A 27,811-nucleotide genomic window follows, 5' to 3' on the forward strand; every position below is an offset into this window, starting at 1 on the left:
ACGCGTACCAGTCTTTTTTTGATATCTTAATTCTGAAATACCTTAAGACACGCGTTCCAAATAGCTGATTTTTACCCTCATAATTTTTGTAACCACTAAGGTATAACATTGTATCCTAAACATATTTGTGAATTCGTAGAGTGATTTTTTATGGAATTATTTTCACCGCATGTGCCTGTCAAATTGGGGAAAATCGACTTTGGGGAAACTACAAAATCAGGCCAAAGAAGTTTATATAATGACAAATATACATGTTTTCACTTTTTGACATTTTGTTCACATTGTAAGATGTTCCGTTATATTTCCCTTAAAGATGCACTCTTACTCCCAAATACGATTTACCACAATTAATACAATTGTTTTAATTTATCAAAAAGGATGAACACTTGTCTAAAACAATGGTTCTTATGAAGGGTTCCGAGGTTTATTTGAGAAAGTAGTGCAAAAAAACATGGTATTCTACTTTATGAGACTATATAGTACATCAAAGTAAATCTTTTAACAATCACCAATCATTTAATACTTTTGCGTTTTCAGCTATTACATACAAGGTTACAATTTTGTTACCAGTTATTAATATTTTCCATAATTGCATTATTTGGTAAAAAGGTTTATCACTCAAAATTTCGACGGATTCGTGTTTTCACACCAGGTCACCCGAAAAGTGTCCTTTAATAATTACCCCTATTTATTAAAATACAACAAGAATATATAGGATATAGACTGAACATCACTGTACGCATATCAATAATTCAAGTTCGAAAGCAACCGCAGCGGCCTTCATCGCTTACAGCGCTTTCAAATTTAAAGCTGCACTTTCACATATATACCATTTTTACAACAATTTTTGCTGACAAAAATTCAGATCGTAGATATTCATATTTCCGTTCGAAAATTAATGTTTCATGGCTTAAACCGTTACTTACGTTTTGAGAAAAATGTATAAAACATCAATTTTTGAACTTAAATGTAAAAATCTGCGATCTTAATTTATGTCATCAGTCTTATTTGAATAGTTTCCATGGTTGTTCGCAAAAATTGGCTCGTTCCAAGACAATTTAAAAAAAAAAAAAACCAGTCAAAACGTTCAATCTGTGAGAGTGCAGCTTTAAAAGTAGGCAAATATTAAAATATGTATAACTGAAGGTTTGAAATAAAATTTAATTTATTTTGATGATGATAATTGTTTGTTTTAACTAACTTCTCCGTATATTTAGATCCCTATATATGTACGTTTTCGGAAGTTTTATAAAGTAACGAAATAACAGGGGCGGTAGCTAGGCCTAAAAAACTTGTTGGCCTGATGGTTTTATGTGAGTTTGAGGAATTTGATATGCACATTACATGTAATTATATTTTCAATGATGACAATAAATTCAAGCAATTCACCCTAGACGTAGTTTAAATAAACACTAAACTTGCTTTGGTTTAAAATAAAAGAATTTTTAGAGTTGTTCAACGTATTTTATTAAGTAGCTATTTTTATCGCATTTTCGGGATACTTAAATTTGTCATTTTTCGAAAGAGTTGTAGGCCCAGGCCACTGAAATTTTGTAATCAACACAGCATAACAAAGTGCTATTGCCTTTGAACATTTTCCGTTTGAAATTCAAGTTAATCAATTAAATCAATGGTGCTTTTTCAATTAATGCACGGTTACAACTATTAGCAAAATTATAAAAACAAACAACAAAGGTTTGTAACAAGACAACAATTAGATATCTAATATGGCTGAACTAATGTATTAGAGGAGCGCAGCACTTGTATAATGTAATCAATATCGGAGTCATACGGAACTCCTCGGTCATTTTCCATCGAAAACAACCTAGGATGTAAATGGACGGTTTACAATGTCAGAAATCTTAACTTTTAACTTCGTTGCAAGAAGATCGCGTTGATATTTCAATTTAGCAGTTAAACTTGTGTGATTTGTTTGCTTGGGAATCTTAGTTATTTACGCAATAATATACTCCACTGGTAATCAATTCAAACTTAGATGTACAAAATACATATTAAAGCTGCGCTTTCAAAGATATACCATTTTTACAAATTTTTCATTTGTTGTCTTGGAGAGAGCAAATTTTTGCGTAAATATCTGCAAACCAATTATATAAGATTGCTGACAAAATATCAGATCGTAGATCTTCATATTTCCGTTCGAAAAATAATGTATTATGGCTTAAACCGTTCTTAACGGTTTGAGAAAAATGCATTAAAAATCAATTTTTGAACTGAAATATAAAAATCTGTGATCTAATTTTTTGTCAGCAATCTTATATAACTGGTTTCCATGGATTTTCGCAAAAAAATAGCTCTTTCCAAGACAAAAAATAAAAAGTTGTCAAAACGTTCAATCTGTGAGAGTGCAGCTTTAAAACATTACAATTAATGTATACTATTATTTGAAGTTTACGAACTATTTATATGTACAGGCATACATTCGAAGTTGTTTTTTGGAAAATGGCAAAGGTGTTCCGTATATATGCAAGATTCAAAAGCGTCTGCAAGGACCAATGGCGGATGATTTTTTATAAGATATTTTTAATTATTAAATTTATTAACATGTGTGCTATAAGTTAATTTAATGTCTCAACTTATCATCAAAATGGTTGTTTTCTGTATTTTTATATGTTTTTTTAATACTCGCTAATTGTACCACTGTATTTCGTTGGATGTTATTTTCTGTATGGCTATGACGTTGCCACAACATAAGTGTCACTTAAACAGAATTTTGATGCCAAAGGGGGAGTTTTACTCCCATCGGTTGATGGTTCGCCAAAGGAGTCATTTTGTACCCAAAATGCCGCGAAACCGGCGATGAATGACACACAGCGGTCACACAGCTCTACACTACTGAATGTTGTTATTGTACGGGTTATAGAAGTTTACCCGCCCACTATGGCTGCATTATGGCCTCAGCCTGTCACACCCCTGGTGTGACTGAAACATATTTTTGAGGCCAAAGGAGGAGTTTTCTTCCCACCAGTTTGTGGGATATACGCCGAACGAGTAATTTTTTATCCCAAAATGCCGCGGGCCCTTCCATGAATGACACCTAGAGTGGTCCCACAACTCTGACTTTTGGATTTTATTTTATTTCTTTGGTCTTAAATTGTAATATCGGAATTGAATAGTGCTCGCGCGTGCCTTAAAAAGCCTCGCTCGATTACCACCTTTGTCAATTGAGTGGCACGCTTCTCATGAATACAGAATAAATAAGTCTATAAACAATTAATATTTCTTACCATACCAATAACCTAAACAGTGAACAAAGTCTTTAAACTTTGAAGCAATAGCAACCACAGTGCGGATGGGTGTTTCAAAACTATATAGTATTCAAATAATGTGTTCATATCAAAACAATATACAATCGAAACCCGTTGGCTCGATATCGCTTGACTCGATTTCCTCCTTGGTCCAAACTTGATGTCCAGGACCGATTTTGTTTAGGTCTTCGTAAGCATTCCTGCTTGGCTCGAATTTTTCGGCCGGTCACATGGATATCGAGGCAACGGATTTACAATGCATATTTCATAATCATTTCACAAACATTTACTCGCTTTATAGGTGTTTTTTATACGGTGGCAAAAACGTGGCATACTTTCTTTTTATCTCGTTAGGACGATTTACGTATCTCGTTTAAACGACTTACGTTGCTCGTTAAAATGACTTATGTTTCTCGTAAGGACAACTATTGTTCCCTCGTTTTTAACCACTTCCGTATCTCGTTTAAACGACATATGCATCTTGTTTAAACAACATATGTATCTTAAATTAAAACGACTTATGTATCTCGTAAGGACGACTTTTGTATCTCGTTTAAACAACTTATGTATCTCGTTTAAACAACTTATATATCTCGTTTAAATGACTTATGTACCTCGTTTAAACGACTTATGTATCTCGTTTAAACGATTTATGTATCTCGATTAAGCGACTAATGTATCTCGTTTAAACAATAAACGAATCTCGTTAAAAATGTATTTTGTTAAAACAATTAACTTATCTCATTATTTCATTAAAACGACTTAAGTATCTCGTTAAAACAACTTACTTATTAAAACGACTTATGTATCACGTTTGAACAGCTAACGTTCGTATCTCGTTCAAACGAGTTATGTTTTTCGTTTAAACAACTAACGTATCTCGTTAAAACGACTTATGTATCTCGTTTAAACAACTTACTTATTAAAACGACTTATGTATCACGTTTGAACAGCTAACGTACGTATCTCGTTCAAACGACTTATGTTTTTCGTTTAAACAACTTACGTATCTCGTTAAAACGACTTATGTATCTCGTCTAAACAACTTACTTATTAAAACGACTTATGTATCACGTTTGAACAGCTAACGTTCGTATCTCGTTCGAACGACTTATGTTTTTCGTTTAAACAACTTACGTATCTCGTTAAAACGACTTATGTATCTCGTCTAAACAACTTACTTATTAAAACGACTTATGTATCACGTTTGAACAGCTAACGTTCGTATCTCGTTCGAACGACTTATGTTTTTCGTTTAAACAACTTACGTATCTCGTTAAAACGACTTATGTATCTCGTTTAAACAACTTACTTATCTTGTTAAAACGACTTATGTATCTCGTTTAAACAACTTACTTATCTAACGTGTGTCACCTCCATGCCATCATAGTTTTCTATCGGTCGTAACAATATAATCAGCGAATGAAATAACTTAGTGCAAACAAATTAGTAATGGCCTACCCTTCTTCGGGAAAGAAAATGCTGTATTAAAATTCCAATTTCTATTTCCGAGATATGACGTTGGTTAACTTTCCCTAAAAGTCATTATGGTTCGTAAGATAAGCACGATATTCATTTGCCAATAATATTACGAAGTACAAACAGAATAATTATTTACTCACCAAACACGCGGGCGTAAACTTCAATAGCACGGCGTACAGTAATTTCCTGGTAAATGTTTATTAGCCAATCAAATTGTCCCATACTCATTTATTTAATTATTTGGCGAATCAATGTAACGATATCAGACGCATATGCCCAAGCAGATTTCCTTTATAACTAAATACGTGAGCGACGATACTTTAAAAGTTTCGCTTATTAATTACAGCTCACTCGAAGGCGAAAGGATTTTACACTACTAGGTATGGAACTATTTTTCATTTAATTTTGTTACTTGTTTTCTGTTAGGACACTATATTTTAGGTTTAAAACTTTTTTCTTAATGAAATATATCAGTAGAGTTTTAGTGTACGTTTAAGGATGCCACAATTCTATGTATGGAATAGTTTTCTAAACAAGACATAAGCCTAACGATGGAGTTACACTCTTATTTTCTCCGTTACAGATTGTATATTTGGTATTAATTCTATATTTTAAATATGGTTATTTATTAAAATATATATTTTCTATATTTCATTTAAGCCTTTCCATTTCATTGTCATTCTTATGTACCTCAATTTTTTCATATCGTTAAAAAAACGTGTAGGATTGAGTTGATTTCAAATTTATATATAGCTGGTGATTATTTTGATAACTGGAGCTAGGGGTTGGGAACTTATTTCTTAAGGTAATCCATTTATATTTTTTCACCAAACGCTATAATAATAGTGTCATTATTGTATTATTTTAAACGAAATTCATGCAAAAATGATATAATGGTTAATCACTATTTATTTAACATAAAAAATAATATCGCCATTAAAATATAAAATTTACTATTATTTAAAGCTGCACTCTTACAGATATACAGTTTTTACAACTTTTCTTTTTTTTCTTGGAAAGAGCATTTTTTTGCGAAAATCCATGGAAACAAGTTATATAAGACTGCTTCCAAAAAAAAAATAGATCGCAGATTTTTATATCTAAGTTCAAAAATTGATGTTTTGTGCATTTTTCTTAAACCGTTAATAACAGTTTAAGCCATAAAACATTAATTTTCGAACGGAAATATGAAAATCTACGATCTGATATTTTGTAAGCAATCCTATATCATTGGTTTGCAGATATTTACGCAAAAATTTGCTCTTTCCAAGACAATAAATAAAAAAGTTGAAAAATGGTATATCTGTGAGAGTGAAGCTTTAAATAAATATCAGTCTTACCTTACGGTTTATATTGTACTTGTATGCATATAATTTTATTAAGTGTACGTAGATATATAGAACGAAATGGTAAACGAAACATTTTTTTTCTGTGATATAGAATTCGAACAAGCGAGATCGTTTTTATTTTCATCAATGACATTACAAATCATGATATAAAGGGGGCTAAATTATTATTAATAAGCATAGACGCCGATTTTTTTTGAGTTCCGTGAAAAAGGTGATCAAATTGCTTGTTTCAACGGTAAATACACATTAACATTTTAAATTATATTTGTATTTTAATAATTATGTGCACAGGCAAAGAAGAATTTGTAAACTATGTTCACAAAATATTATGGAATCCGAATATCATTCCTTGCTTTGCCGCAGATCTTTCTTAAAAAAAAGAATTACGTTCATTTATATGGCAACCAAAGAGTCGCCAGACAGAACTGAAAACATGTTAACAGTCTACTTTGCAACGAAATTAGAAAAAGAAAAACATTTTTCTTCTTAATGAAATATTTTTTAAATAACATATGGCATACAAATGTTAATAAATAGTGTAAATTCAAACGTGTTTCTACTCTGCTATTTCCATGTGTATTTGTTAATTGAACAAGTAATGCAAACTATTCCATTGAAACCTGAAGAGTATAAACTGTATAAACAATGTAACAAAATTGAACATTTTTTTAATTTCGAAAAGCGCGCTAGAATGTATTTTGAAAATTGAATCATTTTAGGCCAGAATTTACAAAGTCAGTGTGTGTAAACCACGTGATGAATAACGTCATAAATGCTACGTCGGAAGGCAATATTTTGCTTCGAATGAAGACGTTAAACAAAGATAACTTATTTCTGCAACATTTTAAATGAAACATAGCGCAGTTTACGCCGCTTACGGAGTCCCGCCTTCGGTCTTTTACAAGAGTTTGATTGAGAGTTTAGTTTCTTAAAACACTTCGGCCGTCTGACGGAGCACTGTCAGAACATTATTTTGGAAACAGCTTTGTCGAAGTGTTTGATGAAACTAATCACCTTATCAAACTTCGGTCAGAAAACGAAGGCGGGGCTATTTAAGCGGCATAGACTGACCTTTGTTTTGTTTAAAATGGTGTAGTAAAAGAAAAGATATCTTTGATTGAAGTCTGTATTTTAAGCAAAATTTTGCCTTCCTACGTAGCATATATGACGTAATTTATCACGTGATTTACACACACTGTTGTACGGTTCATAATCATTAGTCATCACAGGGTCGCTTATTCATAAAACACATTAAGTCATTTCTCATCTTAAGTCAAATTCTTAAAATGTTCTATACAGAAAGGTATAAGTGTTTTATACATTCAACTCACTGAAACAGCCACAGTAAGATATCATGAAGCGATGATATCATCATATGTTAAATGAGATAATGAACTTTACTTAAGTTAAGACGTAAGATGTTTCTCAATACCGGACCAGTTTAAAAAGAACGACAATGTCATTAACGTATTTTACTATTTTATTCAAACCACATAACATCCCCCTTTTAAACCAATATAATAAATTATCGTATCACCTGTACTGTGCTCTTATTCATATCTGTCAGATGTTCTTTCCAAGGCAGATTTATAAGGAATGTCGTTAGGGCCTGTAAATGTGTTGATTTGAAACGCGATACTCAATAGTACGATGATGAAAACGCGAAATCACGAAACTACGATGATGAAAACGCGACAGAATGATGATGAAAACGCGACAGTACGATAACAAAAACGCGATAATACGACAGTTCGTTGATGATAATGCGATAGACTACTGTCGCGTTTTCTCCATCGTAGTTTCGTGATTTCGCGTTTTCATCATCGTAGTATCGTATTGTCGTGTTTTCATCATCGTACTGTCGTGCTTTTATCATCGTACCATCACGTTTCCTTCATCGTAATGTCGTGTTTTCATCATCGTTATGCCATGTTATTATCATTGTACCATCGCCTTCCGGTGCGCATGCGCAGAGGAGAATGTGACAAAATGTCGGATGCAGGGGTGCGTTTCAGAGCAATTGTACGATCTGCCATTATCGTCAATGTACGATCATAATAACGACCAACTTAATGACAACTTTAAAGGCATTTATGAAACGTCTCTTAAACTCTCCAGTCGTTTGGGGAAAAAACTAACGATAACGCAGCGTTTAAGCGAATGTCAAAGTCTGAAGTAAAATTTATAAACATCTGGTGAAATGTACCATGTGTCGTTTTCTTGAACTCTTAATCATAGGTCTATGTTGTCAGCAATCCAATGAATTGAATTGAACTAACTTCAAAGTTTGCAAATAAAAGTTACTGTATTCGACATAAATATGTGATATATTTGAATGCCTGCTGAATTTCGATTTCTTCGATAATATTTGAAAGGGGTTTTTGTTCAGAAGTAGAAAGCGAGGGAGTCTTACATAAAACGATACAACAAACAAGTTTTTTTGGTATTTCAAAGACGTCTTAATGTCATTTACTTCCGATTTCAGTTTAATTAAAGAGCACTTATACATCGTTTTACATTTTATAACATCGTTTATGATGTTCTTTTGGTTAGCTACCTTGTGTATAAGAAATCAATAAACCAACACTGTTTGAACGTAACCGAAATTATATGGGGTCACAACACATCAACAATAACCTTAAGGTAATGAGCTTTCAGAGAATTAGCTGATTTCTGGCTCAGGTACCTTAAAGGTTTATTATTTTTTTCATGATAATAAAAGTTAATAAAAGTTGTCAGCTATAGTAAAATACTGCCACATAGGATTCGAACGTGAATAACCATTAGATTTGCTGTGTACGAGTCGTCGAATATGCTTTTATATAGTATATTAAAAAAGTAAAATATTAAAATATGGTACATCATTTCAGGACCCGTGACAAACATCGACCAATCAAAATGAAGTATACGTACCACGTGACTGCCATGCACATACTCGTTGTTCTTTCAAGTAAGTATGATATCATTGCCAAATATAGAGCATTGAATGTTTTCCTTACATGTATTCAATTAGCCAACCAGCAAACTATTGGTCAGTGACGTAATTCCATGGAAAATTAACCAATCGTTAATTGGTTTGAAATTACCATATGAATTATTACGTCACTCGCCAACCTCGCTGGCTCCATCTAGGCTTTATTGTAAATTATTCACATAAGCGCTTTTTGTCAAGATTATTTGACGAATGGTTTTCAGTTATTTTATTTCATAATACACCCGTTTGCTACGCAATGTGCGAATTGTTTACAACCTCTTTAAAGTTAAAAAAGATGCCAAAATTTAAAGCTGCACTCTCACAGATTTACTGTTTTGACAACTTTTTTATTTTTTGTCTTGGAACGAGCAAATCTTTGCGTAAATATCTGCAAACCAGTGACAAAAGACTGCTGACAGAAGATCAGATCGCAGCTTTTCATATTTCCGTCCCCAAAATGATGTTTTATGCACTTTTCTTAAACCGTTAGTAACGGTTTAAGCCATAAAACATTAAATTTGGAACGGAAATATGAAAATCTGCGATCTGATCTTTTGTCAGCAGTCTTTCATCACTGGTTAGCAGATATTTACGCAAAAAAATTCTAATTCAAAAATAAAAAATAAAAAAAAGTTGTCAAAACAGTAAATCTGTGAGAGTGCAGCTTTAAATCTTTTTTTCTTTATTACCTTTGTGAGCATATTTGGGATTTGCAGTTTTCTGTAAGAAAGTCGTGACAACTGTTTATGGAACAATAATGACATTTCCGTTCTTCAATTAAACAGTGTCATACAAAGATTACATGATCAGTATTGCCAACACTGGTTTTCCCTATTAGACACGTCATCCAAATTAAAACCTTATTGTAGTATAAAGCGTAGGTTTGGTTACGAGAATTATCTTAATTGTATTAAAAACGACAAGCATCGTATTTCGCTAACCAGATTAAGATGCTCAACTCACAAACTTACAATCGAAGAAGGCCGTTTTAGAAATATAGAACAATCTGAACGTAAATGTATATTTTGTCAAATGAATGTTGTTGAAGATGAGTTTCACTTTGTGCTTGTATGTCCTTTTTACAGAGACATACGGATTGAATGCTTACCTAGATATTTTTGTCATTGGCCCACAATGCAAAAAAATAAATTGTTAATGTCAGCTGAGCAGAATACTACACAAATTAAACTTGCTAAATATGTATATCGTTCAACTTTAAGACGAGAAAGTATCATAAACCAATAAATGTTTATATTATTTCTTTTTTTTCTTGTATTGCTATTATTGCTTGCTTTGAAACAATGTTTTTTGTTGTTTTTTAGTTGTTGTTGTTTTTATTCTTTTTTCTTCTTAAGTCTGATCAGTGAACTAAAAAAAAAAAAATAATTATGCTCTGAACAGTGGCCTTACAACGATCACTTTTCATCACTAACATACCTGTTACTGTCAAAACATGCCTGACCGCATTAGCGAGGGTGGTCAATTTATAGATATTGTTCTGTAAAGGATTAAGGTACGCCAATGTTCAAGCAATTTCACGTTAATGATTACTTTTTTACGTGAATTATCAATATCCCAATAGTGTTATTAATCTGTGTATTATAATATCATGCTCTTCTCATGTATGTAAATAAATGTTACCGCCAGAAGTAAAGGCGATGAACTTGAATGTTTGTGCTAATAAACTATTGAATTGAATTGTTTTAACTGTACTTGATTTTTTAAAATGTATCGGATCATCATTAAAATATTTCAGCATGAAAAGTTAACAACGATGTAGTTGTGATTATCGTCGTTAGGCCAACTGCTCACAAGCGGTATTGCAAACAAGTACAAACAGTCCTCATTGGTTTAAACGAGCCTGAGACGTATTCTATAAGCAACTTAGATGAACTTAAACTTAAGATTAGAAACGAGGTGTTTTGATTGGCCTGTATATTTAGCTGACCAATAGGCTGAATGGAATCACTGAGGCATGTCTACACATTATAAGGATATGATCAATATTGAATACAAGCCCTGACCATGTGATGTCCCAGGGTTGATATTGGATAAACCTTGTAATACCACTAAGCATACAACCTACTTTTCAGGCAATGGAATTGCAGATAGGCAATCATTGAGTACTTTTCAATTTCCCCAGGTGTTTCAAGGTCCGCCTACTGCCATTCATCCGATACACAGGCCCTGTGTCAGGTTTTGCGTTGACAATGAGTTCACTATTCTTAATCATTAAGATATTACTTCATGTCATCTGACTATAACGACAAACTACTGTATTGTAATACCATTGTATGTAAGGTTCATGTTAACATGTGCGGCTTGTTCTACATTCCTTTATGTCCTATTTTAGGGTGCCCAAGTGATTTTTAATCAGTGGATTTCATAAACATATAGTTTATTAATGTAGAAATATTAAAGTTATTAAATCATTTCTTTTTATTTCGTCGAATTCGTTTAAGCATGTGAAAAATTACGACAATTATTAGCTTCGCTAACGGTTGTTATTATGTAATCAAAAATATAATGGATCCATGAAAGATTTATGGCACCATTTCCAGAGAGTTTATATTCCATTTCATGTCACTGCTTCTTGTAGTAAAAATATCAAAATGAGTTATGCAAAGCATATGTCGTATTCGTCATTAAGAGTTAAAGGGTCTAGACACCAGACGATCCCAACATAAGCAAATTCGGTATTTCATCCAAACACGCCTAGAATAATAATATATGTCATGTGTTCCCGTTCCGGATAGAAAAATCCGACCCGAGGGCACCTGCGTTGCCAGGTAACGAGGCTTGCCGAGTTACGGCTACGCAGCGTGCCCGAGGGTCGGATTTTTCTATCCTGAACGGACACACATGATAGAGATTTTTTCTAGCATACCTTTAATTACATTTTTTGTGAAGAAAATACATAAGAAAGCGCGTTTTTGTACATTTCACCAAAAAGCGCGTGCGATGATGTTTACTGATGTCATGACGCGCAGTTATTTGTATTCACTGCATACGTCAATAAGTTCCTTCGATATCACGTTTTTTAAGGGTTATTTTGTTTTGTTTTTAAGGAATATTTTTGTAAATTTAATGTAATGGAACTCATCAATTGAAATCTCAAAACTATGGTTACATTTAGTGTTTAATAAAAGAAATTGAAAGTATTACGTCACAGCGCGTGACTCATCTGGCATGGGGGATGCCAGATGGAGTTTTCCAGCATGGCTGAATTCACCGGAAATGCCTATCCGGTGTGCTTGAATTGCATATACGAGCTACTATGAAACTGCGAACACATCACTTTACAGGATAAAAGGAATATGTTGTCACTGTCTCATCTTAGTTTTCCTGGTAGAAAATAGCGCATAACGGTTATCAAGTTTATAGTGTGTATATTTAGCATGTGAAAGTCACGTGATTAGTACAGATACATAAACATTTACCCAGTTAATTTTGATTTCGAAAAATACGCTTTAACTCATGCAAAAGATGCATGTGTCGTAAGCGATGTGATACATCAGTAAGTTATATCCAATGCGTTGTACATAACCATAGTGTGTATACCACGTGATAAACTACGTCATCAGTGTGTGTATATCATGTGATAATGCGCTTCGAATAAAGACTTTAAACAAAGATAACTTCACTATTTTCCCAACATTTTATGATTTTATGATACATAGCGTAGTCTGCGCCGCGTACAGAGCCCCGCTGTCGGTCTTTTACCCGAATTTGACCGAGAGTTAAGTTTCCTAAAACACTTCGACAAATTTATTCACAAAACGGCTTTCTGACGGAGCACTGTCATTTAAATCATTATTTTGGAAACAGGTTTGTCGAAGTGTTTGATGAAACTAATTACCCTATCAAACTCCGGTAATAAAACGAACGCGGGAATCTCAAAACGGTATAGTCTGCCCTTTTTTCATTTCAAATGGTGTAGTAAAAGAAAAGTACTCTTTGTTTTAAGTCTATATTTTAAGCAAAATGTTGCCTTTCGAGGTAGCATTATGACGTAATTTATCACGTGTTTCACACACGTTGATAACGGTATCTTTTTTATTTTGACATTTTTCTTTTGTTCTTGATATTGTATCATCTGGTGTCTAGTCCCTTTAATAAATGTTATGTACCGTACAATTGAATATCTATTAGCTGTTATTTGATGCAATCAAAATACCAAAAAACAAACTTCAAAGATGATATGATAAACATAATAAATAAAATGATAAAAAGATAATTAGCATAGTAAATAACAAGTTTCAAGAGTTTCCGATCGTATCCAGGCCCTTATTACTCGATACTTTTTAAATTAATAGTTTAAATTAGCCAAAATACATACTTCAGTATGATTTTGATAAATGGCATATATATATACATAATCATTGCGGTGTAGTTTGTCAACTTTGAAACAGTGGTTGTTAACATGTGTATGTTTATTGTTTTTATGTATTATTTTGAACATACAGTCCGCCTCCTATTTTTAATATTGTTATAACTCTTTTTACACGCGTTGTAAAATGAACACTGGCCAAAATGTTATGAAACTTCTTAAGTCCCTTATAACAAGATTAAGCTAGTCTCGTTATTTTTGTTTCCCTATAATTTGTGTAACATTGTCTTTTTTTCAGAGATTTTAGACTTTAAATAGTAATAATGTTTATGATAACCCCATAAACAATTTTTCATGTATCGAAATCATATTTAATGATGTATGTTGGCTTAGTGAAATGAGCTACATAGGCCTTATTCAAAATCAATACATACACATGTATTACAAACATCAGTTTTGAGTGCTAAACCTTTAACTACTCACTAAATAATGCATTTATGGAAAATATTAATTAGTAAAAACAAGATTGTAATCGTGTATTTAATAGTCGAAAACGCTAAAGATATTAAATGATTGGTGAGTGCTAAAAGATGTACAGTGATTTACTATCGTCTCGTAGAAATTCCGTCTTTTCTGCACCTTTCTTACAAATTTGAATCAGTATCGTCCATAACAAACATGGTTTTCGACATTTATTCATCTTTTTTAGCATATTGAAACATTTGATTTAATTGTGGTAAATCATATTTGGGAGTAAGAGTGCATTTTTAAGATTAAAATGTTTCGAGAAATTGGGGGCAGTTGATCAATCGACATCGTCGGCAACCACGGTACTTTCACCCGTTACACTTCATACATACACAAGAATAGCGTAGTATGTATGGCGGGTCTCCGACGATAATCAGTCGATTGGTTTCGCGTGCGATTGTATAATTAAATAAAAACCGACGGACTGGGAGCGGGGAGTTGCAGTGGGTGTTAATTATAGTCAAGGAATGAATGCACCAAATAAAAAAAGATCAATTGAAAATTAAATCATTTATCAAACCGAGATCGGACCCGTGGCATTTTCAATTTGTATATCTCATCTGAAGGACTGAAGAACATAACCAGTGGACCATTACAAATATCGATAGCAATATTCTCGAAGAAGACTCTACTTAATTGTTTTATTAAGATAAACAGAACTATTGGAAACACGATAACTTATATATCCATGGCCTCGCTTCAAAATGCCGAAGCTGCATTTTTTTTTTTGGAATTTTCACATTACTTAAATCATAGAGTCGCATCTAACTACAAAATGCCGAGTAAATAGTCGAATGAGAAAATGATGTTGTGTCATGTGATCAAAATGTCGAGCAATGATTGGACATCTCACAGATAAGCAAAAAAGCCGAACCTTCTGAAATTGTATATACAAAAAAATGTAACTTCGGCATTTTGTAAGAAATAATGTGTGATCAAATAACAAAGATTAAATACTAAAAACATTGGATTTCGAAGCTTTGACATTTGGAAGCGAGGCAATTGATTTGCTCTACCGATGATCACGAATGCCAGTTTCTCAGCGGTATCCCGGGGTCGTTTCAAAAAAATATTTTATTTGTAACCTAAATTATGTGTAAACGTGACAAATGCCAATAAATGTAAATACATTTTTTTAAACCTCAGCTAAATGTTCATTTTCAATTCTGGCTAAAGGTCAATTCGCACAAAAATAAGGAAACTAGTGCACTGAGATAATTTCAATTTATGACATAACCCGATCAAAATCTTTATTGAAACGGCCCCCTGGTACCGGACACGTCCATGGAAACCTGCAGATAGCGCTTGGAAATATCAAAAATCTTATTAATATAAATAAAAAGCAAGTTCCCATTTTACAAGTTGAAATTGTTTAAACACCACTTAAATATATCATTAAAATTAATACCTGTTCAACATCTCTCTAGAATATTGCAAGATTTAAACATAAAAAAGGGAAACCGGAAATAAAGTCCTTAGTAACTGCATTTTTGCTTCCATGCGCATGCGTTAATTCACTTTGACAATATTACGCTTTGGAAAGAACTTGTATCAACGAAATGCATTTGTAAAGAAAACTTTCGCTATTTCTTGTATTGTTATTATGTTAAAGGGTATGAAATAAAAGAATTACTATGTTAGTGTTTTTGTTTTTGAGTTGTATCATCTAGCCTTGTTTGTGTAAAGATACACCGAAGATTATAAGTATCTTCCATGGCCGAGAGCATTCGGAGCTCCTCGGCCATTTTTTCAAAAACAACCTCGGATGTATATGGACGGTTTACATACTTAAAAAGTGGTACGTTTAAGTCCGCTGCAAATAGATCGCGTAGTAATCTTATTTAGTAGTTAAAATTTATGACTTAACTCTTGGGAATCGTAATTATGTTTGCAATAATACACTTCACTGGCAATCAATTTAAACTGAGAGCAATGAATAGAACTCTTAAACACTACATTTAATTAATGCTTTTTTAAAAAAAAATACGGACTACTTCAACAGATGTACCGGCATACATCCGAGGTTGTTTTTGAAAAAGTGGCCGAGGAGTTCCGAATGGGCCGAGAGGGTAGGGTAGGTTAACCCCAACCCGAGCGTAGGTATTAAACGGGGTATACTGAGATTCCGCAGAACATCCTGCCCGAGGGTTTGAGTGAAACTGTTTTATACAAGCGATACCGTTAGATGCTCCGGTAATAAAACAAAGGCGGTGCTCCTTAAAGGCCTAGTTTAAACCTTCTACAAGTGACCCCCCCCCCCCAAAAAAAAAAAAAATATAAATAAAAAAAAATAAAAAAAAATAATTATCTAGACGATCTAGTGATTTCGTTTTCGGTTAACTTCTGTGTCATTTCAAGGAACTGCATGGACGTTCAGGACTAAAATGAAATACTATATCATGTCTTAAATTGACTTAACAGCTTTTCAGAGAAAATTTTGGTATCTCTCTCTTTTATAAGTTAGGCATTGAACAATGCATTATTCCTATCAGGAGGAAATAAAGAGTTTGATTTGACTTGATTTGAAAAGTCACTCCCCAATTGGAGTAATTTGCACTAAACCTTAAACTTAAACCAATTTTAGGTTTTGTAATATCACCTTGATTTGAATGTTTCGCTTCCCAACGAAGAAATCGTTCTTTTATAAGTTTCGTGACGTTTCCCTCTTTTCGTCAATGTAGTTCTGATTAATGTTTTGCGTCATGAGGAAACATTTGTGTTTATTATTCCTGATACATTTGAAGTATAACCGTTGTTATCAACAATTGCTACCAAGTCAGAATCCCCCACTCTCAATTAAAAAGAAATACAATGCTAAACATATCTATACGAAAAATCACGCAATATTTCGATCCTTTCTGACGCTATTCCTGACAAGTTTCCTATTAATTTAAGTTAATGATATCAGTTTCAATAGAAATCGCCACGGCCTTAAGTCCAATATTAATTTTTAGCTTAAGGAGAACACTTCAGCAGTGATTTAATTACATTTTCTCGTGCCGATATCAACAAGTAGCCCGTTTCCGGCGTTTTGCAACAATTGAAAGCGGTAAGTTTACGACAATGATATCGTTATACGGTAAATTTGTCACGTGGCATTATTTGCGCCTTGGGAGTCGCCATTGTGTCTTCAGCTGCGCGGGTTTCTTTACTCTCTTATAGTTTTCAGGATTCCCCTAGCAGAAAACAGTCTTATATTGATCTTCGGAATATAATTAACTCTGAACTCTTCACATATAATTGATCAAAATTTCACGCCTACAATAAGTCTTGTCTAGAAAAGTTGTGTCTTTATCATAGTTGATTTTACTTGCGCATTATCTTCAAGAGACGTTTGCTGCCAATAAAACTTTTGCAATGGTCACTGAAGAATAAAACTTATTATTTGCGATTTAGCTGATGTATGTTAGATTTGGTCTTTCACTCATTTATTTAACAGGTATCTTAAACGCTTAAAATCCATCTATCCGAATACTGTAGAAAAAAGACTGTCGTGGGAAAGTAGAGTTACACACACTAGCGGGTCCAAGGTGCCCCCTCCTCCCCCTGAAATCGTCAAAATTGACTTTTTATTTTGATATAGGGGCAAAAGTAATAACATACGCCCAAATTGCACCATTTAGGATTAAAAATTGTTAAAATTTTCATGGGGGGGGGGGGGTGCCAATTTGGCGTCAACGACAATAGTTCAGCATATATCAAGATTTGCTAAAGGATTAAAGCAGTCAGTATCTCGCCACGCTTTATTTCATCATACAAAAAAGTGCTTTTTACAAAAAAAAACATGACCAAGTCCCTAAGGGATTTGACAAAAATGTACCTACTCCAGGACACCACTAAGAATTTGGTGAAAAAATGTAACTTTTTTCATTTCGAATATTTAAGACCAGGAACCTACCAGCTTTGAAAGTATTGCTCAGAAGCACGGACCTCCCTTAAACGTCCAATATAAGAAAATCACATTTTCTTATTTCAGTACGAGTATCTGAAGCCCGGGATTTACGAGATTTGACAGACCTTCCACCACGGACGGGCCTCTTGTTGTCAGCGTTGTGTATTGAAGATGGGGATGTGAGGCCCGCTTGTTTAGAAGGTAACTTGGAAGGAAAACACTAAACACTTTTTGAAATAAGTACATACATGTTATATAAACTAAGAATTTTAGTATGTGGTGACTGATCATGAACACACTTCAGCTGTTTTGATCAATCGGAGCACCTCGGTCAATTTACATCGAAAACATTCTCGAATGTCTATGGACGGTTCACAATGTCAGATGTGTTTACATTTAACTACGCTGCAAGTAGATCGCGTTTTTCAACTTAGCAGTAACAGTGTGTGTATACCACGTGATAAATTACGTCATTAATGCTACGTCGGAAGGCAATATTTTGCTTCGAATGAGGACTTTAAACAAAAAATAGCTTCACTATTTCTTCTCCATTTGCGATGAAACATAGCACAGTCTACGCCTCTTAAGGAGCCCCGTTTCGGTCTTTTACCAGAGTTTGATTGAGAGTTTAGTTTCTTCAAATACTTCGACAAACCTTTTCACAATACGGCCGTCTGAGGGAGCACTTTCAAAACATTATTTTGGAAACAGGTTTGTCGAAGTGTTTGATTAAACTATTTACCTTATCAAACTTCGGTAATAAAACGAAGGCGGGGCTCTTTAAGCGGCATAGACTGCCCTTTGTTTTATTTAAAATGGTGTAGTAAAAGAAAATTTATCTTTGATTTAAGTCTTCATTTTAAGCAAAATATTGCCTTCCGACGTAGCATATATGACGTCATTTATCACGTGGTATACACAAACTGAGTAAAACCTAAGGACTTTTAGGAATCTGAATCATTTAGGCAATTAAACACTTCACTTGGAATCGATTTGGACTTAGAAGAAAATTATTATCAGTGGACTTAGAAAAAAATCGCGTTAAAACACTACAATTAGTTTATAGTATTATCAGTGGACTTAGAAAACCCCACATTAAAACACTACAATTAGTTTATATTATTATCAGTGGACTTAGAAAAAAAATCACTTTAAAACACTACAATTAGTTTATATTATTATCAGTGGACTTAGAAAAAAATCACGTTAAAACACTACAATTAGTTTATATTATTATCAGTGGACTTAGAAAAAAATCGCGTTAAAACACAACAATTAGTTTATAGTATTATCAGTGGACTTAGAAAAACCCACGTTGAAACACTACAATTATTTATAGTATTATCAGTGGACTTAGAAAAAAATCACGTTAAAACACTACAATTAGTTTATAGTATTATCAGTGGACTTAGAAAAACTCACGTTAAAACACTACAATTATTTATAGTATTATCAGTGGACTTAGAAAAACCCACGTTAAAACACCACAATTTGTTCATATTATTATCAGTGGACTTAGAAAATCCCACGTTAAAACACTACAATTAGTTTATATTATTATCAGTGGACTTAGAAAAACCCACGTTAAAACACTACAATTAGTTTATATTACTATCAGTGGACTTAGAAAAAAATCGCGTTAAAACACTACAATTAGTTTATAGTATTATCAGTGGACTTAGAAAAACCCACGTTAAAACGCTACAATTAGTTTATATTATTATCAGTGGACTTAGAAAAACCCACGTTAAAACACTACAATTAGTTTATAGTATTATCAGTGGACTTAGAAAAACCCACGTTAAAACACTACAATTAGTTTATAGTATTATCAGTGGACTTAGAAAAACCCACGTTAAAACGCTACAATTAGTTTATATTATTATCAGTGGACTTAGAAAAACCCACGTTAAAACACTACAATTAGTTTATAGTATTATCAGTGGACTTAGAAAAACCCACGTTAAAACACTACAATTAGTTTATATTATTATCAGTGGACTTAGAAAAAAATCACGTTAAAACACTACAATTAGTTTATAGTATTATCAGTGGACTTAGAAAAAATTCGCGTTAAAACACTACAATTAGTTTATATTATTATCAGTGGACTTAGAAAAACCCACGTTAAAACACTACAATTAGTTTATATTATTATCAGTGGACTTAGAAAAACCCACGTTAAAACACTACAATTAGTTTATAGTATTATCAGTGGACTTAGAAAAACCCACGTTAAAACACTACAATTAGTTTATATTATTATCAGTGGACTTAGAAAAAAATCACGTTAAAACACTACAATTAGTTTATAGTATTATCAGTGGACTTAGAAAAAATTCGCGTTAAAACACTACAATTAGTTTATATTATTATCAGTGGACTAAGAAAAAAATCACGTTAAAGCACTACAATTATTTTATATTATTATCAGTGGACTTACAAAAAAATCACGTTAAAACACTACAATTAGTTTATAGTATTATCAGTGGACTTAAAAAATCCCACGTTAAAACACTACAATTAGTTTATATTATTATCAGTGGACTTAGAAAAAAATTCGCGTTAAAACACTACAATTAGTTTATATTATTATCAGTGGACTAAGAAGAAAATCACGTTAAAGCACTACAATTAGTTTATATTATTATCATTTTTAATTTTACGAACCTTTTCTACCAATGCACCAACATACTTCCGAGGTTGCTTTCGATGGAAAATGGCCGAGGCGTTGCGATTGCAATATGTGTTCAGACTTGTAAAATAATCTTCATCATTCAAAATAGAAATCTCAGCCCATCGTCGTCAACGATGAATCTTAATCAGGCAATATATCTTGACGGTTCACCATATGACGTCTAATTTTATTACACCATGATACTTAATATTAGCGACGAATGCACGGGCATTCGTTACAGATATCTAACCGTTATTTACTGATTGACAAAACTTACTTATGACAGCAAACGGCAGACACCCCCATAAGTTATTTGAAGAATAACATTACAAAAAGCAATACCCTGCAACATTATAAAAAGCAATACCCTGCAACATTATAAAAAGCAATACCCTGCAACATTATAAAAAGCAATACCCTGCAACATTATAAAAAGCAATACCCTGCAATACAGACTAAAAATTGATCAGAAATACCTACTGACAGACAATATCCCGCATTCTTATTAAAACAAACACAGATATTTAACCTTTACGTACTGATTGACAACTTTTTCATTTGACAGGAGACAACCTTCATAAGATATTTGAAAACAACAATAATACTCTGTAATAAACTACCAAAATTGGATCAGACATAAGAAGTTAAGAACTGATCCCACCATGTGCATGTAATACTAAGACAAAATCCCGCATCCTTAATAGAAACAAATGATACATATAAGCGACGAATGTTACAGACATTTAACCTTTACTAACTGATTGACAAAACTTGCTTTTCAAAGCAGACCCCCCCCCCCCCAATAAGATTTGAAAAACAACAACAACAAAACAGCAATACACTATTAACAGTGGATCAGACAGACATAAACACTGTTCCATTCATATCAACAAAATAATAAGACAATATCCCGCATCCTTACTGGGAACAAATCAACTAATTGGTAATATCCCATATGGTAATTGTTTACATAATTGATTTATTTCTTTCATATTTGAAAATGTCCCGCCCGCTATACCTAAGTGGTATTATATTAAACGCCAAGATAAGACACATCTCTTTAGGCCCTCGTGAAAGTAATGATTTTTTTAGTAATATTGCTTTTAAAGGCCATGCCAAGTTTATCTTAGTTTAAATTTATTTATTGTACAACGATTGGTTACCAAGTAATTATAACATTTTATTAAATAACTATTAATTATTAGCCCTTAATCACAGCATTTGCCTCGTCCAACAATGCAAAAGCCTTCTCGGACAAATAACAGGGCCATTATCAAATGACTTCTTTATTTAAGGGACTGTCTTACGTATGATAAAATAGCGAAAAAAAAAATTTGTCGAAAACTGACATAAACTTGGCATCGATGCGTACATTGCATTGAAACTTACTAACTGAAGTACCACATAGTTTATAATTTATTTAAGTTTAGCAGTTATTTCGTATTTTTCCATTAAAAATTTCTGGGTATGTTTAATAGGTAGAATTTATTTCTTATGCGTGATTGGCTAGTCGGTGTTATCACCGAGGTAGGAGTATAGCTTAATTATGATTACGATTAGAAAAAGCCTTTGTAGCTCAGTGAGTAAGACGCTGGTCTTCAATTTTGGCGACGCGGGTTCGAATCCGGTCTCCGACCCATTTTTTTTTTTACATTTTGGTACTTTTTCACAATTATGATATCAAAGCATAACACATTCTATTAGATAATTGTCCTGAGATTCGTTACAGAAAAAAAAAACTTTTTTTGGTGCCAATCTGTGATACAGTCCGTTTAACAAACATACTCTTAACCACTCACGATGGTTCGACGTCACGTGACAGTGTGGTCTTTTGTTCTGGGAGTAATTAAACCCGGAGGTAACACGCTTGGCTGGCTTGGTGACCGCAAACCAAACCCACATGCTATCATGTCGGGAATCGAACTCGGAATCCATTGATAAGAAGCGATTGCCCTTACCAACACTGTGGTTATTGGGCAAAACTTTCGTATGTGAAGCGTCCTGACTTGTTGCTGTTTAAGGTCTTTGAAATGGAAATTAAAATTTAGTATTTCATTATCAAACTAAATCTCGTTTTGTCGGATACCCCCAATACAGTACACTACTGTGCTATGCTTCCGTGCGAACCGTGGTCGAATTGGCTGGGAACATCTCGTAATCACGAATAATAAAAGATGCAGTTTCATTGGTTCCGCAGTGTACCAAGGCGGAAATATGCACAAACAATCATACAAATATTTCCCGTTAAAGGTACTCTGATGAAAGCTCGAAATGAACTCGGTACGCCTTATCACTACAACTTTAAACTAGCCACTTAATTACTCGGCTCTGGAGAGAAGTGTCAATTCGGAGTTATTGCATAGTATTTAATTGTTACATGCGAATTCATTGGTAGACGAGTTGTCTCCCCTGCCTCATGCATATTCATCAAAACGAGATTTTTCCAGTCAATTTTGCCACTGTTTTTGAGTGTATCGGAAGAAAGTATTGTGGTTGCCAACGACGAATAAAACAGAGACAATTATTTTCTAGTTGGTGTTTATGGAAAAAATAATGACATCAGTCAAGAGATGTACTATAAACAGTATACACTCTAGACCGACAGTAAATAATAAACATAAAAACAATTTGGTATGGCCTATTGACATTTGTCCAGTGATATTGTCATTGTTTTACTATAATGTCAATACAGTTACGGAATATGAGATGACACCTGATTAATTCATTAAACAAGATAACAAAATATACGATAATTGTGTCCACGTACGACCGAACAAAAAAGTACATTTTCAAGCATATACAGCCGAATCCCGTTGGCTTGGACACTCGGGGACCTGCGAAAAACCTCGAGTCTCGAAAAATTCGTGCCAATCGGGAATGATTAAAGAAGAAAAAAATCAAGAAAATATTTAAAAATCGAATCTTTACATCCAGTTCGAGCCAACGAGGAATTCGAGCCAAGCGAGTTTATCTGTATTGTCATTGATAAAGCAAAAAAACAAAACACAATGCTTTGAAAGTAAATATGGATACTATTGCAATATATTGTTTACAAACATTTAATAAAGTAGCATGAAAACTAAGGCTACATTTAACAACAAAATAGAAACTAAACACATGTTTTTTACTGTTTCGACGATATGAGTACATTGAACATGTTCAATTTTGTTGTTTAAGAGTAAATTGTAACATATTTATTATCTTAAGATTTTTTGGCCTTTAAAAGGAAATTGTATTTATGAAAACATGATTTTTCATTTAGTAAAATCATGAAGTACGAAATTTGGTTTAATGAACCTACTTAAACATGTAACGCGAAGGAAATTTCGAGAAATTGAGGCCTAGGGTGGTATTCAATATACAACATAAGTAAACGTTATGGTCATACATCAGACATCATTGGCAGTATTGCTCAGTCATTAAAAATAAGTAATCCTATTAGCTACATCGTTCTTAGATCCAATTTAAATCAATATCAAATACCAGCCTAGAGCCCCGTTTTAATTATACATATAATCGTCAACCTTATCTTGCATAATTCTCCCCCGAAACATCCGTATCTATGCGATAAATATCCTAAGGATATCTATATCGAAACGCAGTTAACGCAAAAAATGTGGTTAACGCGGTTATCCCCGAAAATGTACGATCTTTAACCAAGGCCATAATTAACACAAAGTTGTGTAAATCAAAGGGGCGAACCACACACTTATGCATAACTTAAGACTTGTCTTTAATGAACATATACGATAAAACCTTATTGATGATGGTCAGACACATTTTGTTACGGTCAGTAAAAATATGAGTCCGCTGGGTGTGTTGGAGCGGGGGATGTTGAGTGAAATTTCTCTTTTCGCTGAACGTACGAAGCGATGATCCAACAATTTATAAATGAAGACATTTTATTGTGTATGAAATCTGCCATTGTTGTTATTTGACGTTTGAAATCTGTTAGACATTGACACTGTCTATATAATGTCATCGATAATGTGAGGACAATATAGTTAGCTTGCAACATGATTGTAAAAAGCCACAACTTGACAATAAATACCAAGTGGCGGTATTCTTTGACTTCAGCTCAGCATTTCACAAACTATGCGGTCGATGAGCTCTAACATTCCTTCGTAAAATAGTAATAAGGGGTAGAACGCTCACTTGGATGAATGTAATTATTTGGTAACAAGATTTGTCCCTGTAGTTCCAAGGGTAGGTTTCAAAACTTATCCCTAATACAAGTGTTGTTTTTTTTTTCAATTGTTATCAATGGATATTCCAAATACATTTACAAAATTGTGACGTTTCCTTTTATTTTTTCATTTTCGGACAAACTCACACAAAATACTTTCTCTATTGCTATCAATGTTTAAAATACGTTTTCAGATGTTTCGTCTCTATTTATTTGCCCATACATGGACAAACTCATTCCAAATACACATGTTTCCTCTATTGATATCAATGTTTAAAATACGTTTTCAGATTTTTCGTTTCTTTTTATTTGCCCATTTATGTACAAACTCACACAAAATACTTCCTCTATTGCTATCAACGAAAGTCTAAAATATGTTTTAAGATGTGTCGTCTCTATTTATTTTCCCATACATGGACAAACTCATTCCAAATACACATGTTTCCTCTATTGCTATCAAAGAAAGTTTGAATAACATTTTCAGATGTGTCGTCTCTATTTATTTGCTCATACATGGACAAACTCATTCCAAATACACTTGTTTCCTCTATTGCTAACAATGGAAGTTTAAAATACGTTTTCAGATGTTTCGTCTCTATTTATTTGCCCATACATGGACAAACTCATTCCAAATACACATGTTTCCTCTATTGCTAACAATGGAAGTTTGAAATACGTTTTCAGATGTTTCGTCTCTATTTATTTGCCCATACATGGACAAACTCATTCCAAATACAACAAATGTTTTCTCTATTGCTATCAATGAAAGTTTGAATATCATTTTCAGATGTGTCGTCTCTATCCATACGCCAATTCCTGGACAAAGTCATCGAAGGCGTTCGAGATAACCAGAGGTAAGAACGTTCATAGTCAAAATAAAAGAAATGTGTAAATGATTTTGTTACATACAAGTTTTTTGTCCAATTTAGTCAAGGGAAATATTGCAATTCAGTAATTGTTATGTTTTTATATCATGTGACCAATATTAGTAAATTACATATGCTGCTTTAAGAACACCAATCCAGCTTCCTTTATAGTGGGCGTTAAACTAGATCTCAATTTAGTTTGGATCGATTTTGATTAAGTAGCTGTAAAATCTCAATAGTGAAAAACACAATGATCGATTGATATCATATTCATTTCTATTTCTAATAACGCAATAACTATTAAACACTTGTTTTATGTTTTATGTATGTGTCTAATTTCCTTAAGCTTAGATCCCTTTTGCACACACTATATGTTCTGTTTATGGAAAACAAAATAAGCTTTACATAAGTATGGTAAAATTGTTGCTGACGTTTCTTTACAAAGACAAATGTATTCATTTAAGAAATGAATTGCGTGGTGGATGTCATTGCCGGGGTACGACTCCACGTGCACTTTAACAAGTCCAACTCTGTTCATGTCCCAGATAAAGACATCAACCATGCAATTCGTTACTTATTTTTACACAAATATTTTATTATTATTATTTCTAAAACTGTTAAAAGAATTCTTTCTTTTCCTTAAGAAAACCTTCGAGTAATTCTTTCGCACCCATTCTGTAAATAGAACAACCCGACCGTAACCAGAAACAGTGTGTCATATGACGTCATAAAACGAAAACATGAACAACTTCATAATTGAAGTTTTGCGTAGTTTACAACAATATGAAATGGAATCATAAATAAACACCTCTCAACATGTTGATTTAAGTTTGACCTGCTGATACAGTTAAAACAATAACAAGATAAAGAATTTTCAATGTACATGTATATTTCTACGCAATCCGAGTATATCCGAATATGTTGCGTTCGTCGGATGATAATCACAGCTGGCGAAAAGCCATTCTTTTGAGGAATGAAAGTTGAGGTGAAAATATATAATTACATCATCCGGCTAATATTTCCAATATTTTTTTTAGTAAATTTGCCATTTCTTTTACTAATTTAACATTCACTACACTAGTTCAAACAAATGAAACTTAATATACCGCATTGATTACAAAACCCACACAGTTCACAAAATATTCGATGTGTTTTCAGATACGGTGATATTCTACGTGATTTGGCAATAAACAAAGATGACGTCATACAAAACGACAACGTCATCCCCGAAAAACGAGGCCGATCAAGGAACGGGAATGTTTCCGGTTTTTATTCGAACTGGTGATTGGCTGATTTGAAAATCTTGCTGTCACGTGACATTTTATCTTGGTTTCTTCCAATGAAAATCGTTAACAATGCCTATTAAATATGACTTGGATACAATCAATTACATGTAGGCTTATACTACAGACATTTAATAAAATACAATATTCAAAACATAAATACAATTACATTAAAACTATCAAATGGTGTTAAATAACAGTTAAATCACCCAAAGTGTATTTGAATGATACATATGACTTTTACCGTTCTGTAATAAAATATCTTTTTTTTCACTTATGAAAACACGAATTCAGTCATTTTATCTAAATTTGAACTGTAATTTACTAAATGACGTTTAACTGAATAAAAACATTGAAATATTTGGAAGTGTTTTATATTTATGTTTGTGTCGACTCCCCATTATATATGCCTTTCTTAAACACCCATAGCTTTAGGCGACTATAAACTAATTGCTAGAGTTTCATTCTGTTTTCCAACGGCTCAATTTTATTGACTCAAATACAAATGTTGAACTTGGGTCTGTAATTGCGTATCGGTCCGGAAGTGTTCGGAAACGGCGTTTAATCATTCCAGCCAGTGTTCGTGGTTCGTCGAGAAACAAATCTTAAAGTACCTTATGCAAAAGGAAAGAGCATGAACACATATTCAACGGTGAACAGGCATCTAAGAGGAATATGAAATGAAAACAATGTTACCCGCCATTATTTTTTTTTAAATGTATGAAAATCTAGCAATTCATCAATATTGGCCTTACCATATTGTGTCCATCTGTCAATGGTATTTTGAGAAGGCTTTCTTGTTTTATAGACATTACATTTTCACAGAAAATACAACGAAAACTAAAATAAATGTTGAGGTGACCACATTAGGACGGTCAGAGAAGGGAATAATTCACTGGGGCTGTTGGGTCAATAAAGACAGATAACGTAGATACAGTAATCAATAAATGTTTGGATGACATTGGAACGGTCATTAAA

The 27,811-nt window shown here is 33.1% G+C and overlaps 1 protein-coding gene across 1 annotated transcript; it reads left to right on the forward strand.

The window, feature by feature from the left end:
• Positions 1-5,027: 5,027 nt before the first annotated feature.
• LOC128221061 (uncharacterized) lies at positions 5,028-27,160 on the forward strand. The gene is made up of 5 exons (XM_052929482.1): positions 5,028-5,128; positions 8,968-9,047; positions 17,906-18,022; positions 25,472-25,538; positions 26,709-27,160. The coding sequence occupies exons 2-5, from the start codon at positions 8,996-8,998 to the stop codon at positions 26,833-26,835; spliced, it is 363 nt and encodes a 120-aa protein (XP_052785442.1). The 5' UTR covers positions 5,028-5,128; positions 8,968-8,995; the 3' UTR covers positions 26,836-27,160.
• The last annotated feature ends 651 nt before the right edge of the window (positions 27,161-27,811 follow it).

This window comes from Mya arenaria, chromosome 16 (assembly GCF_026914265.1).
Source record: "Mya arenaria isolate MELC-2E11 chromosome 16, ASM2691426v1".
NCBI lineage: Eukaryota > Metazoa > Mollusca > Bivalvia > Myida > Myidae > Mya > Mya arenaria.

Bases quoted from the DNA above. Each gene is read 5' to 3' on its own strand.
- LOC128221061 (XM_052929482.1), top strand. From the start codon at position 8,996: ATGAAGTATACGTACCACGTGACTGCCATGCACATACTCGTTGTTCTT. The intron at 9,048-17,905 runs GTAAGTATGATA...TTCTTATTTCAG, and splicing joins CATACTCGTTGTTCTTTCAA to TACGAGTATCTGAAGCCCGG. The intron at 18,023-25,471 runs GTAACTTGGAAG...TATCATTTTCAG, and splicing joins GAGGCCCGCTTGTTTAGAAG to ATGTGTCGTCTCTATCCATA.